At 34.0% G+C, this 13,480-nt stretch overlaps 2 protein-coding genes across 2 annotated transcripts in view; both read right to left on the bottom strand.

Moving 5' to 3' along the window:
* LOC122800844 (eotaxin-like) overlaps positions 1 to 13,480 on the bottom strand; it is a 194,030-nt gene that overhangs the window by 3,352 nt on the left and 177,198 nt on the right. The window lies entirely within an intron of this gene.
* On the bottom strand, positions 3,326 to 12,002 carry LOC122800846 (C-C motif chemokine 2-like). Its single transcript, XM_044070161.1, has 4 exons — positions 11,853 to 12,002; positions 10,464 to 10,572; positions 6,555 to 6,632; positions 3,326 to 5,090 (listed from the first exon to the last, which is right to left on the bottom strand). Exons 1-4 carry the CDS (start codon positions 11,932 to 11,934, stop codon positions 5,012 to 5,014), a joined length of 348 nt encoding a protein of 115 aa, XP_043926096.1. The 5' UTR covers positions 11,935 to 12,002; the 3' UTR covers positions 3,326 to 5,011.

The raw sequence follows: 13,480 nt of genomic DNA, 5'->3' as shown, positions 1-13,480 counted from the left end.
AGAGCTCTCAACCTTCCAGCTCAAGAACATGGAACATCACCGCATGTGGAACACTTCTTCTCATAATGTGGAACGCTGCCTCTCAGAATGTGGAACACCACCCCTCATAATACAGAGCAAGAGCAAAACATGAAACACTTTTTAACAGTTTAACTGCTTCAATTATGAAGAGCATAAAGTGCTACTTTGTAGTTAAAAAAAGTTTTTTTTTTTTTTTTGTGGTGAATTAATATGTTTCAATGTTATTTAGAATAGATATCAGTTACAAATGGAATGGGAGACTTTTTGAATGTGGAACTATGAGCCACATGGACTTTTTAAGACTCAAAATGAGGAATGTTCTCACATACACAAATAAGGACACACACACACACACACACACACACGCACGCACGCACGCACGCACGCACACGCACATTCAGGCAGACAAAAACAACAACTAAGCCAGCAAAAATAAAACCCCAGACTGAAAATTGAAGTTCTAAATTTGAAAGCAAACATAAATAAATAAATAAATAAAACATCATCACCTCTACAGACCGTGAGAAAATAAAAGAACTAACAGGAGAACTAAAAGATCACTGAAGTTAGCAAAAACAACCTAAAAGCCCCCAAAACTCCCCAGCTTCACAAAACAACAACATTTTAGTTTTATATATATATATATATATATATATATATATATATATATATATATATATATATATAAACTAATGTGATAAAATGCTAGAACTATAACAACACAAATTGCACGTTATAAACAAAAAAGACACTTCAGTAACCATACGCATAAAACACAGACTGCATATAGAAAATGCAGACAAAACACCCCTCCTTAAAAATCAACACCAGGAAATGTAAACTAATATACAAGAGAGACAATATTTAAAAGCAGAAAGAAAAGAGAAGCTGCAGTCAGCTGGTCAGAAATAACATTTCAGATAATTTTAATACAATGTTGATAAACTGCAATTAAAAGTCTTAATGTATTACCTAACAAAACTAAACTGAACATCTATAATATGATTTGTTATGTGTCTCTAGACTACATTAAACTAAAGTAAAAATAAATAAATAAAAAAGAAACACTAAAAAGATTTAAAAAATGAATTCAGGATGACAGAAGAAAGCCTCTTGCAGGACAGTGCTGCTCACTATAGGGAGCCACGCTTACTTGAGCACTTTATAATATCCCAATAAAATAGATGGTACATACATAAAGAAGGGGATGAAATCAGTTAGCAGAATACATGGTGGGAGTTTAGTCTGTATGATTAATGAAACATCATTCTGTAGATATGTACATTTAAGAAATTTAGTTCATGGTTTATGGCTTGGTCACTCATCAAGAAACTACTTTAAGGAAAACATATATGTGTGTGTGTGTGTGTGTGTGTGTGTGTGTGTGTGTGTGTGTGTGTGTGTGTGTGTGTGTGTGTGTGTGTGTGTGTGTGCGTGTGTGTGCGTGTGTGTGTGTGTGTGTGTGTGTGTTTGCACTTGTGTGGAATATGTGGATGTTTGCTTTAAGGTAGCTTCTTGGTGAGTGACCAAGCCACAAACCATGAACTAAAATTCTTAAATTACATATACATATCGATACACACACACACACACACACACACACACACACACACACACACACACACACACACACGGACACACACATATATATATATATATATATATATATATATATATATATATATATATATATATATCTATATTTATGAGGTCAAAGGACAGCAATGCATCCGTATGTGTAAGAGGAATAATAGGGCACCCAGTGATGATAAGCTAATCTCTAGTTCCATTATAAAAACAAATGGCTCTAGAGAAGCCAAGAATCACCAATGATATACAATGATGGCAACAGAAACTGTAAAGATCTGTTTTCTTTTGGTGGAGCGATAAACAGAAGGACAAATGTAACAAAAATAAACATACAGTAGTGAAAACCATGACAGAGTCCACTGTGTTATGTAGAAACATATTTAGCAGTACACAGCTAACACATATTGCAGACTAGGTGTACTACACACCAGCGCAGATCTTACTTGTCAAATCTGTATGCGCCTCCAGGTCTATAGCATACCTTACCTTAAAAAGGCATTTTGCCTGTCATAGGGGCAGCCTAGTCAATATTCCCGACTTGCCATTCTGGTGTGCTTTACCCTGAACACAGGTTACATGTCTGTTTGTGCTAGCATTTCAAAAATGGCTGCTTGTTATCAAGCAGTGGCTCATCCAGCCATATTATTTTAGGTATCATGATGACCCATGGCATGGGCAGGACCCACATCTGTGATTAAAATCTCTGTTATGGGTTAACTACTATGAGGCTAAGCTTGCAGTGTGATGTAGGCAGAGCACAGTTGAGACTCCATGCATCTGTATGCTGTCATGCTTTCAGTTAAGCTGTGAATGATCTGTGTGCATACAGGGCTTTCAAGTGGTGTGTACATGTGGATATTTGTAATTTTAATGGATGTGTCATACAGTATAACCTGTGTATGGTATATGTGTTTGAAATGCATTCTCTGTCTGACTGAGCTGTATTCCTCTAAGCAGTTCTGCCCATCATATATACAATGGCCACTTGCAGGGTCCTGGTGCACTCTAATGTTGCTGTTTTACCTGCATATCCTGCCTACTGTCTCTTTCTCATGTTGAGAAAGCCTATCTTATCCTGCATATTTGCTGTGTACGTCTGTCCTCTTGTTGTAAATCTGTCTCCCTCTACAGCTTAGGTTCCCTGTGGCTGCTCAAATCCCTTTTTCTCCTGTCAGTGTGCATTTCCTTACTAAATTTTCCCATCAGCTTTCTTCAGCAGTGTGTCTACATATTTTGTGGCTCATTCAATCATGTGCCATGTGATGTGCACACTTGTGTTCTTTTCTAGCCATCCCAGTGTATGTTGATATCCCAGTGAATGAATGAGGACCAATGTCTTTGCTGTTTTGTATGAATTTTTCAAATTTGACTTTACACTGCAAAAGGGTCTGTCAACTGCAGACATCTTGTAAAAGACTGGCATACTTCCTATATATATTTATGAGAATACAATATTATAAAATTGGTATTAATTAAGACTGCACTAACTTTCATAATGATCCAAATTCCAGGTCATGGAAGTAATGCCTTATGTATTCCTTTCCTTTGTTTAAAAAGATCACACTATAGAATACAATCAATTGATAAATGACCACACAGCACATTATGGAAAGTATATCATTAGCATTATTTGTTCGGTCTTAATTGAAAAGTAAACAGATGTGCAGATGGGTCATTCAATTAAAATGCAGTAAATAAAGTAAGACCCCGACAATTCATGTGTCCAGAAATGTTTTATTTTGATACATCCAGAGGATGTCAATATATTCTGACATTGCAAACATTGGTGTTTATTCACTAAAATACATAACAGCATTCTCTTTTATTTATAGTCAGTTAATCCATTAGAAATCTGATGCTTTTAAACACAGACAGGATAGAATTCTTTCTCATATATCAATTAATAGAATTTAAAATAAATATATAGTAATAAATAACCACTTAAATACATACTTGTACATTTTTTGTAAGAATCCATTTATATTTTCCTATAAAAATATATATCAATTCACTTTTTACTAAGTTTGTTGAACAATAATTGAAAAGAGTAATCCAATTATTCAAAATATACACTTGGAAATCACTGTAGTGTACAGACACTAAAAAATTGATATTTTCATTTTGTGTTACTGAAACAATTAATTTTCTAACATTTGACATTTTGTGGAGATGTATTACTATAACAAATAACCTAGAGATGGGTGAGAATTGAACTCTTGAGAGTCAGTTGCTTGAAGTCCAAACTGCTGAAGATTGGAGCTCCTCCACAGGAAATCACTGTTGCTGAGCCCTTTTTGAGAGTAATTTCCTCCTTCTCTGAGTAAGTGCCACCATGGATATGGTATACATATTAGTTATGGGGAAAGCCCCACTGAAAAAAAAAAAAAACATAGTTGGACCTTTTTACAGGGAACGCAGTTTGGGGATTCTGATCCTTGGCAAGTCAGAATTTGACAACTCATGCTTGAAGCTTCCTATAAAACAATGAAATGCCATTACTGTGACTTTCATTAATCTTTGCATCTAATACTGTGTGTTGGCAAGAGATTTAGTGAATATGGAATTATGTCGGTAATGAGTTATCATATTTGGGTATTTATTTATCCCAGGTTCAGCTTTTTGTTTAGTCACTTTTTTTTACATATAAATATGATTTCAAGGCTAATATTTTTTCAAATCTATACCCAACTGCTTTCTTTCTTACAAATGGTACTATATCTGAGTCAGGGGCAGTGATACCAAGGTCATATAAAAGAAATTCAACACATTTTTTATTACAGCTTGAAATAAACTGCAACAATGTTATTATAACAGGTACATTATTTCAGATGTACCTCCCATACAATTTTTGAGGGCATGGGTTGAGGGAAATATCAGGTTTCTGGCTTCAGCTATGAAAATGATTACTTTGAGGTGATACATTTTCTGCCAATGAAGTCATTTAAGATGGGTTGTACATGTGTCCCAGACAGCTGGCTAGCTTCCCAGTTGCAAATGTAAAGTACTGAATGATAGAAACATTTGCTAACATTCCATTAAAACATTTAGAGTAAGGCATTGTTATCATAGTGAAAAAATACTGATAAAAAAGCATTGCTCGTATGCGTTTTTGGGCCTATTATCAGAGTTTGTGATTGTAAGCAAAATTAAACTGTGCAGTTAACAACAGAATGAATGTAACAGGAAACATGGAGCTATGACATATAGTCAAAGAGCACACATATGTTTCAGCTGACTTTTTTCAGTAGCAAACTGCTAATGAGGCTGTGCAAAGTTAATAGAACGTCAATATGTGGCAATCAAATTAAAATGGCTGTTAATGACTAAGTAACTTGAATCCAGTGATACATTTTAAAACATATCTCATCTTAATATAGAGGTCAGGCTTATTTGTGCTCTCCTAAAATGATGTAGATTTGAATCCTTGATTGCTCTGTGTTGTAGCAGGAGCTTCATTGTCATTTGGATATTTAAGTTTGCTGAAAAACAAAATAAAACACTTTATTTATTCAAGAAATAAATTGATCCATATATATATTGTTTCTTTAAGTATTCCCTCAATTCTCATGCATGTTTTGAAAGTCATGGGCAAATAATTATTCTTCAAAAAATCAGAGTTTAACATTTTCAGTTATCTAATTTGGCAAATCACTGCCTTTTCACAGAGAACCTAGCATTTTTAATCCACTCACACATTCCTTGGTTGTGCATCAGCACAAATGTATACAGCAACTGTTGTTCTTTTCTTAACAAGCTGTCCTGTGCTTGGTGATGGTTTTACTGGTGCTTATGGGAAGAAAGCCCTCTGCCATTTATAAAATAAAATGCAAGTAGTAAGCTCTGGAGTTCAATACAACCCACAGGGATTATATGCTTAATGGAAAAATGGATGAGGTATCTGGCTATGGTGGACTATGTTTATGATAAACAATGCTTAAAGTCACTTGGCAATTATCTCAAAACAGTGTGTGTGTGTGTGTGTGTGTGTGTGTGTGTGTGTGTGTGTGTGTGTGTGTGTGTGTGTGTGTTTTGTGTTTGCACTTGTGTGGAATATGTGGATGTTTGCTTTAAGGTGGTTTCTTGGTGAGTGACCAAGCCACAAACCATGAACTAAAATTCTTAAATTACATATACATATCGATACACACACACATATATATAGAGCATACTAGGGTACCTGGCCCCTGCAAAGAAAAGTACTACAAAATACAGGCAAAATATTAAATACCTTGCTCCATGGACTTCCTCAAAATAACACATACTCTCACGCATGAGCATCACACACACACACACACACACACACACACACACACACACACATCTATATACATGTGTGTGTGTGTGTGTGTGTGTGTGTGTGTGTGTGTGTGTGTGTGTGTGTGTGTGTGTGTGTGTAGATAGATAGATAGATATGGTATTTATGTAAGAGTGCTGGACAGAGATGCAGAAATATACCTTATTATGAAACTGATATCTTATGTATATTGTAAATTAAAGTAAAACACAGTAGCTTATTGATGAAAATGTATTGCTCTATGAGGGACATTTATATTATAATATGCATTATACTTGTAGAATGTTAACCAGTGACTGAAACCATCTGTTTTTACTTTTCTATACTTTAATATATACAGTCATATATCAGTTGTGTTCTTTAGTTTTCAGCTAGAACTACAGAAATGTGATATTATGATCCTAATGCACTATAAAAACAAAAAAACAATGAAGCAAATGCTTAGTATTTTTTTAACATTTCTGAACCTTTTACCTTTTAGTGATATTTGGTGTGGAATGACAGTCTCATATGTGTTACATTTTTATGAATTCATTAAGATTGTATTTCTACCCCAGTCTTTAGACTCTCACTTGTTTACAGTGAAATAAATTTTACACTCCATCACACTCATTTGTACAAATTAAAAATGGTTCAATTATTTACTTACTTGAGTTGTGCCACTTTATTTTGCACCCATTTGACATGTGGATTGGAGCAGTACATATTTCCACTTTCTGTAAAAAATCTGTACAAAAAGGAGAACCATTGCAAACATCTGTAGACCATAACAATTATTATTGTATTCTATATACAAGAGTTTTTCACACTATAGCTTATGTCTTTCACTGGAGCAACCAATAGTTACCAATAATTAGCCAGCAGACATCTTGAAAAAAGTACAGTGGCTGGTTATAGTATAAGATGTTTGGGGAAGCTGCATGAAATCAGTTTAGAAAATAATGCGTCAGAAACACATTAGCTGCACTTATTGATTTACTTATTTATTATTAGGCAGGTTGATAAACTAATTGAATATAGAACCTTTTAATGATGTCATCTCAGGCCAAAGTTCAAAAGTAAAGCCAACATTACCATATTAAACAGAAATATCCCTAGAATACATTGTTAAGAGTATCTGTATAGTGAAAGTGCAGTTGAATTATGTTGTTGTGATGGCAGCCATAATCTGTTAATACTGATAATAATTTCAGTGTGGTCCATAGCCTATAAAAATGATAACCATTTTCACTCATTTGGATATGAACACTGTGTGACACATAACTTAGAAAATTTGTTGTTAGCTTTCCAGGCCAAGCACCAATAATTCAAGTGCCACTACACTTATGGGGATGCAGGGCACACATTAATATTTAATTCATAGATTTTCAGAGATAAAACCATTTCTTATCTCTGGTATTCCCAGCTGATGTTTGAAGTTACACCAGCAGCCACAGGACTCACAGAAGTAGATACCATAAAAAAAAAACTGTGCCATCTATTTCCATACAGCAATACAACTTTATTTCTTCAATACTGACTTCAGAAAACAGTAGTTTGATAGCAATTTTAGATGTTTTGTGGTTTAAAGCATTCAAGTAGACATTTTAGTAAACAACCAGATCTTGGCCTTTTTGTTAATATGTTAGGCCATGCTTTCAACATGCCAGTTATGCAGGGGCCTATATTTTTAGTCATGCCTCGAAGGAAGATAGTTTCATTGAATAAGAAATTCCCTTTAAAGACTGAACTAAGTAAATCATGTGTCATGAGCTGGAGGAGGCTAAAGTAACTAACATGAATACTATGCTATCTCTGCTAATCACTCCATCATTCTGAGCCTAAACTTAATTAATGGATGCTATTTACTAATAACTTTACTAAGATTCTATATTATATGCCCAGACTTTCAACATGTGATTTATGATACTTATCCTTGTGGCCCTTTGCACTGTAAATGAAGGCTTTAACCCAAAACCTAATTTCACATATTATCCTTCCACGTTACACTCCTGTCAATATTTCAACTGGCATTGGAAAAGCAGCAGGTTCATAAACCAGACACATTGAAATTTGTAGCAAAATGTTGAATGCTGTGAAGTGCAGTACCGTTAATTATATTAATAATGCAGCCTCATAAATATTTTAATATTCAGTGGTTCAGTTCTTAGCTCTAGTCCTCTCTTGTTATTTACTCTCTACATGGAGTTTTTCATGTCATAAAGATAAACATTATTTTCCTTCCAGCTCCTAAAACATGCTGGATGACGGTTCACTAAACTGCCCTTACAGTTATTGCATGTAACCTTGTGGCCCAGTAAGGTTGAAAGACTAAAAAAAAATGACATTGCTCTGTTTTGTTTTTGATACCAATTCTACAAATATACACTCCCACCTTTATGGACAATGCTTTGTAATCACAGGATCATTGGAAGCACAAGTCAGTCGAGTCAAAAGACCATTTACACCTTGCCAATACTTATAATCATCCTCTATCTCAGGTACTGACTGGTGTCAGGCTCTTAAGAGAATTCCACAGAAATGGGGGTCCAATAATTTACAAACTTTTCTGCCTTTACATCTTACATTGAGATGTTTGATTCAGGATTCAGAAAGGAATGACACATCCAAAATGCATCAAGTGAAGGAGAAATGGAAAACTTACATATGTATTGAGGCTTTCAGGTATTTCACTACATTGGTATAAATGTCTATGATGTTACAACACAAAGTCTGAGTAATAGACTGAAATATAATTGTGTGACATGTGAAATACGCCCTTTCTGTCTGTTTCACTCTTTACGTATATGCATGCAGAGCAGCCTGCATGTCTTTCCTGTGACCATGTGACTTTATTCTGAATGCTCTTGTTTTCTATCGCATCCAAAATGCATGCTTTTGGTGAGGCTCCCCTGTACAACCATACTCATGGGTTCTACCCTAAAACTGATCATCCAAACCCTACACATTACATTAGTAAAGACCCTTTCCTGCTAGTACCAATAAACATGAGATACATGCAAATACTCATGCACACACCAACAATGTAAAATTTGCTTTTCTTCCTAGCTCTAACCCTTACATGCTAACCCTTATGCACACCCTCATGCACACACTGCCATCTCTAGCATTTAAATTTTTGGTAAATCCAAACGTTTTAGCATTACTATTTATTCCCACTTATCTTGTCTGCATGCACATCTCCTGAGTTAAAGTAACACTTGATGTTACTTATTTTATTTAGTCCTGCACTCCACAATGAATGCTTTCAACAAATTCCTATGCCAGAGATGTCTGTTAACAACCTCAGCAGTTATTAGACAGCACCGTTACATTATCTATATAACTATCATAAACCAAAAACAGACCTACTCTATGATATCAGCAAGGGCTTTATGCCAAAAAACAAAAACCCACGCTTTCACATTAAAATGCTTTTTTCGTGTTATAAAATCACAGCTAATCTCTTTCACATTTAAATAACATTCAACCATACACAACTGTAATCTAAACCGATCATAATAGATGAGATTAGGAATAAATGACAAAAATATTAAAGGCAAAACATATCAATAAATATAAAGCAACACCTTCAGTATGTCAACTTTCTCATATGCAAAACAGGTCATAGGCTATAACATTCATATAAGCCATGTCCTTCCAGAACATTTAATTTATTAATCCATTTACATTCATTGTTTTCAGTAAATGTTTTAATATCAACTTCCCTTAAACTAACTTTTGTAACTTGTAGCATCATTAATCTAAAATAGTGTGACTCACTACACTCAATAATATGCTTTGCTAGAGCATATGCTTACATTAATTTCTAATGTCATACAGACATAACCTATCCTATTTATCTCTTTTTGTCTGTCTATACATGTCCCACCCATACGCACATTCATATATATACACACACACACACACATATATCTATATATATCTATATATACTTATATATATATATATATATATATATATACACACACACACACACACACACACACACACACACACACACACACACACACACACACACATACTTTTTTTTTTGTGGGGTCCATTCAGAATTTCAAAGTTCAAAACTTCGAATTTCATATGATCGAAGATCATATGTTCAAGTTTCAAAACTTTGAAATCCTGAACGGAGATCGGCATATAGCGTGGATCGGGAGATTTCCCTTGTCCTCACTGTAGTGCGATCTCGGAATTGGTATATTTACGTTGCGGGAGGTGTGGGGGGAGTGCAGGGGTCTTGCCACCCTGCATACACATGTTTTAGTGTGTTTGGTGGTGTTTTTTGGGGAGGGGTTCACAATTTCGAGATTCCAAGATCTCGAGATTCTGAACTCGATATTCTGAAACTCGAGATTTTGGGATTTCAAAATTTCATAGTGAACCTATATATATATATATATATATATATATATATATATGCAAAATGTGTATGTAAAATAAGAAAATCATTACTCTGTTTTGAAAAATTAAGTCTGAGTCACACTGTAGTGTCATATTTTTCATCAAATTCCTAATGCAGCTATACATATTTCATTTTGAATTAAAAGCTAATACTTACATGATAGCTTCTACACATGGCAGTTGTTCGGGCTGGTATTCATAACTCACAATATGTTTCACAAACGTCTTGGAAACTTGTCTGCAGCAGCTGGTACGCTTTCCAGGATCTGAAAGAGAACAATAGATTGATTTTATTCTGAAATATTGCTCTTAACATTGTATAGAGTAGAATATTTTATAAAACGTACAGGAATTTATCCTTGTTTTAAAATTGCTTCTAAGCTGGCTGGACATTATACACATATGTTCTCTTTACTTACTCTACATCTAAAAACAAATAATTATAACTAACCATACAAATGACATCACTGTGCAGCCTAAGATATGAACTAATATTATAACGCCAGAGAAGTTCTACCTTTTACATCATGATATTCATATTTGTTCAGCATTGTTTGCACTCTACTTGTGTCCATATTATATTTTTATTTTACCATACTCTATAAGAAGAATAAAAGAGCTATAATAGTATCAAAGTTAAATATGCATATTTTCTATAACTTGATGCTAGATTAGCACATACTGACAGGAGATGTGAACTTAACTCATAGCTTCTACATGTAACTTCATATGCAACTAGTACAAAGTGATGTAAGGTCATTGAATTGCAAAATGTTCTTCCCTGTGCAATATCTTTTATAGCTTCACAAATTGTTGCAGTCTTTCATGGAAAGTGTATTGCATGCAGGTATTCCTTGTATGAAAATGAATGCTTGAAAGCTGCATGTCAGCATTGTGTGCTGTCATTTGATAGTTTATATAGTATTCCACTGATACACATTTCATTTAAACATAAAGTCACATCTTGTTAGTTATACACATGTATTATATGTCACTTGTAAAACAAGTAAATCTACTTTGCAAAACATGTAAAAACTGATTTTTTTCTATGTCACCAGTTTCAAAAAGACATAACTTGTTTTATTTCAACTACAGACATACACACAATCACACACACACACACATTCACGCACACACACACACACACACACACACACACACACACACACACACACACACACACGGTATATAAATTGATAAATCGATAGATAGACAGATGGATAAATAGATAGGCAGGTAGATAAATAGATGGACAATAAGAGAGATAGATATAGATATAGACCTACTGACTACTTTTTCTGTCTTTTAACAAAAATACAGACTTCTGGCATCCAGTAAAAGTATCTTAAGAAATATAGCACAGTCATAAATCACTATAAAGGTTTTAGATTAATGATTAGGATTTGATGCATTTCTAAACAATTAAACAAACTGAATAGTTTAAAAAGACTTCCACCAAGTAAGGAAAATTAAACTTCATCCATTCTAACATTTTCTTCTAAATTGCTTTAATGTAAAACTAAATAATAATAGATCAGTGACTTACTGGTCAAAGATAAGACAGACAAAGCAAATCCTAAAATCATGATGAATCTGAACACATAGCTGATGTGCATGAGTCCTGCCATTTTTTAGTAGTTGTTTATTGTTTCTGTCTTATGGACTCTTTACAGCTATGGAAACAGTTCTTTGTGATTTCTGCAGTTGAAATGGCAGAATATATAGCATCAAAAAGAGGAAGCTGACATTGTGTGGTAATGTTTTATGCAATTTGCCTAGAGACAGTGATGGTGAAAATTATCAGGAAAAGGTGTTGTCTTTTCTGGGGATCATACTAAATTGCTAATGACAGCATTTAAGTATTCCCTTTATGATATTATGGCACCAAATATGTTTCAACAAAGACGCTAATATGTAAATAGTAAATGAATGAAAAGCCAGCATCTTCCCAGCACTTCTGATGAAGTACTATAGGATATGCTGATGTGAGAGGATATGCAGTCAATAATGACTCTTGATTCTTTACACTTCTCATTTAGAAATCAGAATACAGATAAAGTGTAAATGTGATATAGTTTCACACATTTTCTATTTATGGTCAAAAGACAAAAATAAAGGTAGATGAGTAGTATTTATTTACAGAGTAGAAAAAAACAATTTTATTTACTTACCTGAGATCTGCAAATCATGCTCTATGAGAAACAGAGCTGGAGAAAGACAAAAAATATGCGATACTAGTTCTGAGATCAAAATACTGACATACCACAAAAATATGCAGCCAGCTTGTTAGATGATCAAAGAACAGCTTTGTACATGTCAAACTTCCTAATGACATTATGCTATACTGGCAATAGTGAAAATATTTTCTCACCACAGGATCCCAGACATATGAGTGTTGAAAACCATATCAAAACAATGTACATTATGTTAACCATGTTTACTGGAGTTGTGCCTGTTACAAAGGACTGCTTCCTCAGGCTGTATTTGATGATTTCTTCTTTGAATAATACTCTCATGCTCATGTGTAAGGCAGGCCTTAGTCTTTCACAAGACTTGACTTATCCCATTCTGACTGTATTTGTGTTGTATCAGCTATTACTGGGAAATTATTGCTATTTTCCCAAACTTTTCTTTCAGGAAAGAGGAAGAATCAGAGCACTGAGAAACATGGATATTTGTTTAAAAGACTAAGAAATGTGAATAGGGAGCAAGTTAAGTCACTGAAGGTAGTTTCAGTAAATGCAAAGAAATCAAAGTCAGATCACCAAAAGCAGGTTTGTCAACAGTGGAGATTGCCATTTTTCTCCACTATTATGCAACTTTGTAGTGTGTGTGTGTGTGTGTGTGTGTGTGTGTGTGTGTGTGTGTGTGTGTGTGTGTGTGTGTGTGTGTATATATATATATATATATATATATATATATATATATATATATATATATATGTATATATATATATATATATATGTGTGTGTATATATATATATATATATATATATATATATATATATATATATATATATAAAATCAATTCCAAGAGTGTGGGGTGTAGGGTGATTTGTCTCTGCAACAATTTTTTTTTAATGTTCATCAAAGGTAATTTCAAACAAACTGCTTTCAAGTTTTTTGCCACCACCAAAATTGCCTTAGACAAATCTATATGAATCCATGTGAATT

The sequence above is a fragment of the Protopterus annectens genome, chromosome 4.part1 (genome assembly GCF_019279795.1).
Source record: "Protopterus annectens isolate FY-2018-M chromosome 4.part1, PAN1.0, whole genome shotgun sequence".
Taxonomy (NCBI): Eukaryota; Metazoa; Chordata; order Ceratodontiformes; family Protopteridae; genus Protopterus; species Protopterus annectens.
This window is presented reverse-complemented; position numbering and strand designations above follow the sequence as displayed.

Excerpts from the sequence above, each read along its gene's own strand:
- LOC122800846 (XM_044070161.1), bottom strand. The coding sequence starts at position 11,934 with ATGGCAGGACTCATGCACATCAGCTATGTGTTCAGATTCATCATGATT. Across the intron at positions 6,633-10,463 it reads CCATGTGTAGAAGCTATCAT|ATTTTTTACAGAAAGTGGAA; the intron begins GTAAGTATTAGC and ends CTTTTTGTACAG. Across the intron at positions 5,091-6,554 it reads AATAAAGTGGCACAACTCAA|CAAACTTAAATATCCAAATG; the intron begins GTAAGTAAATAA and ends TTTGTTTTTCAG.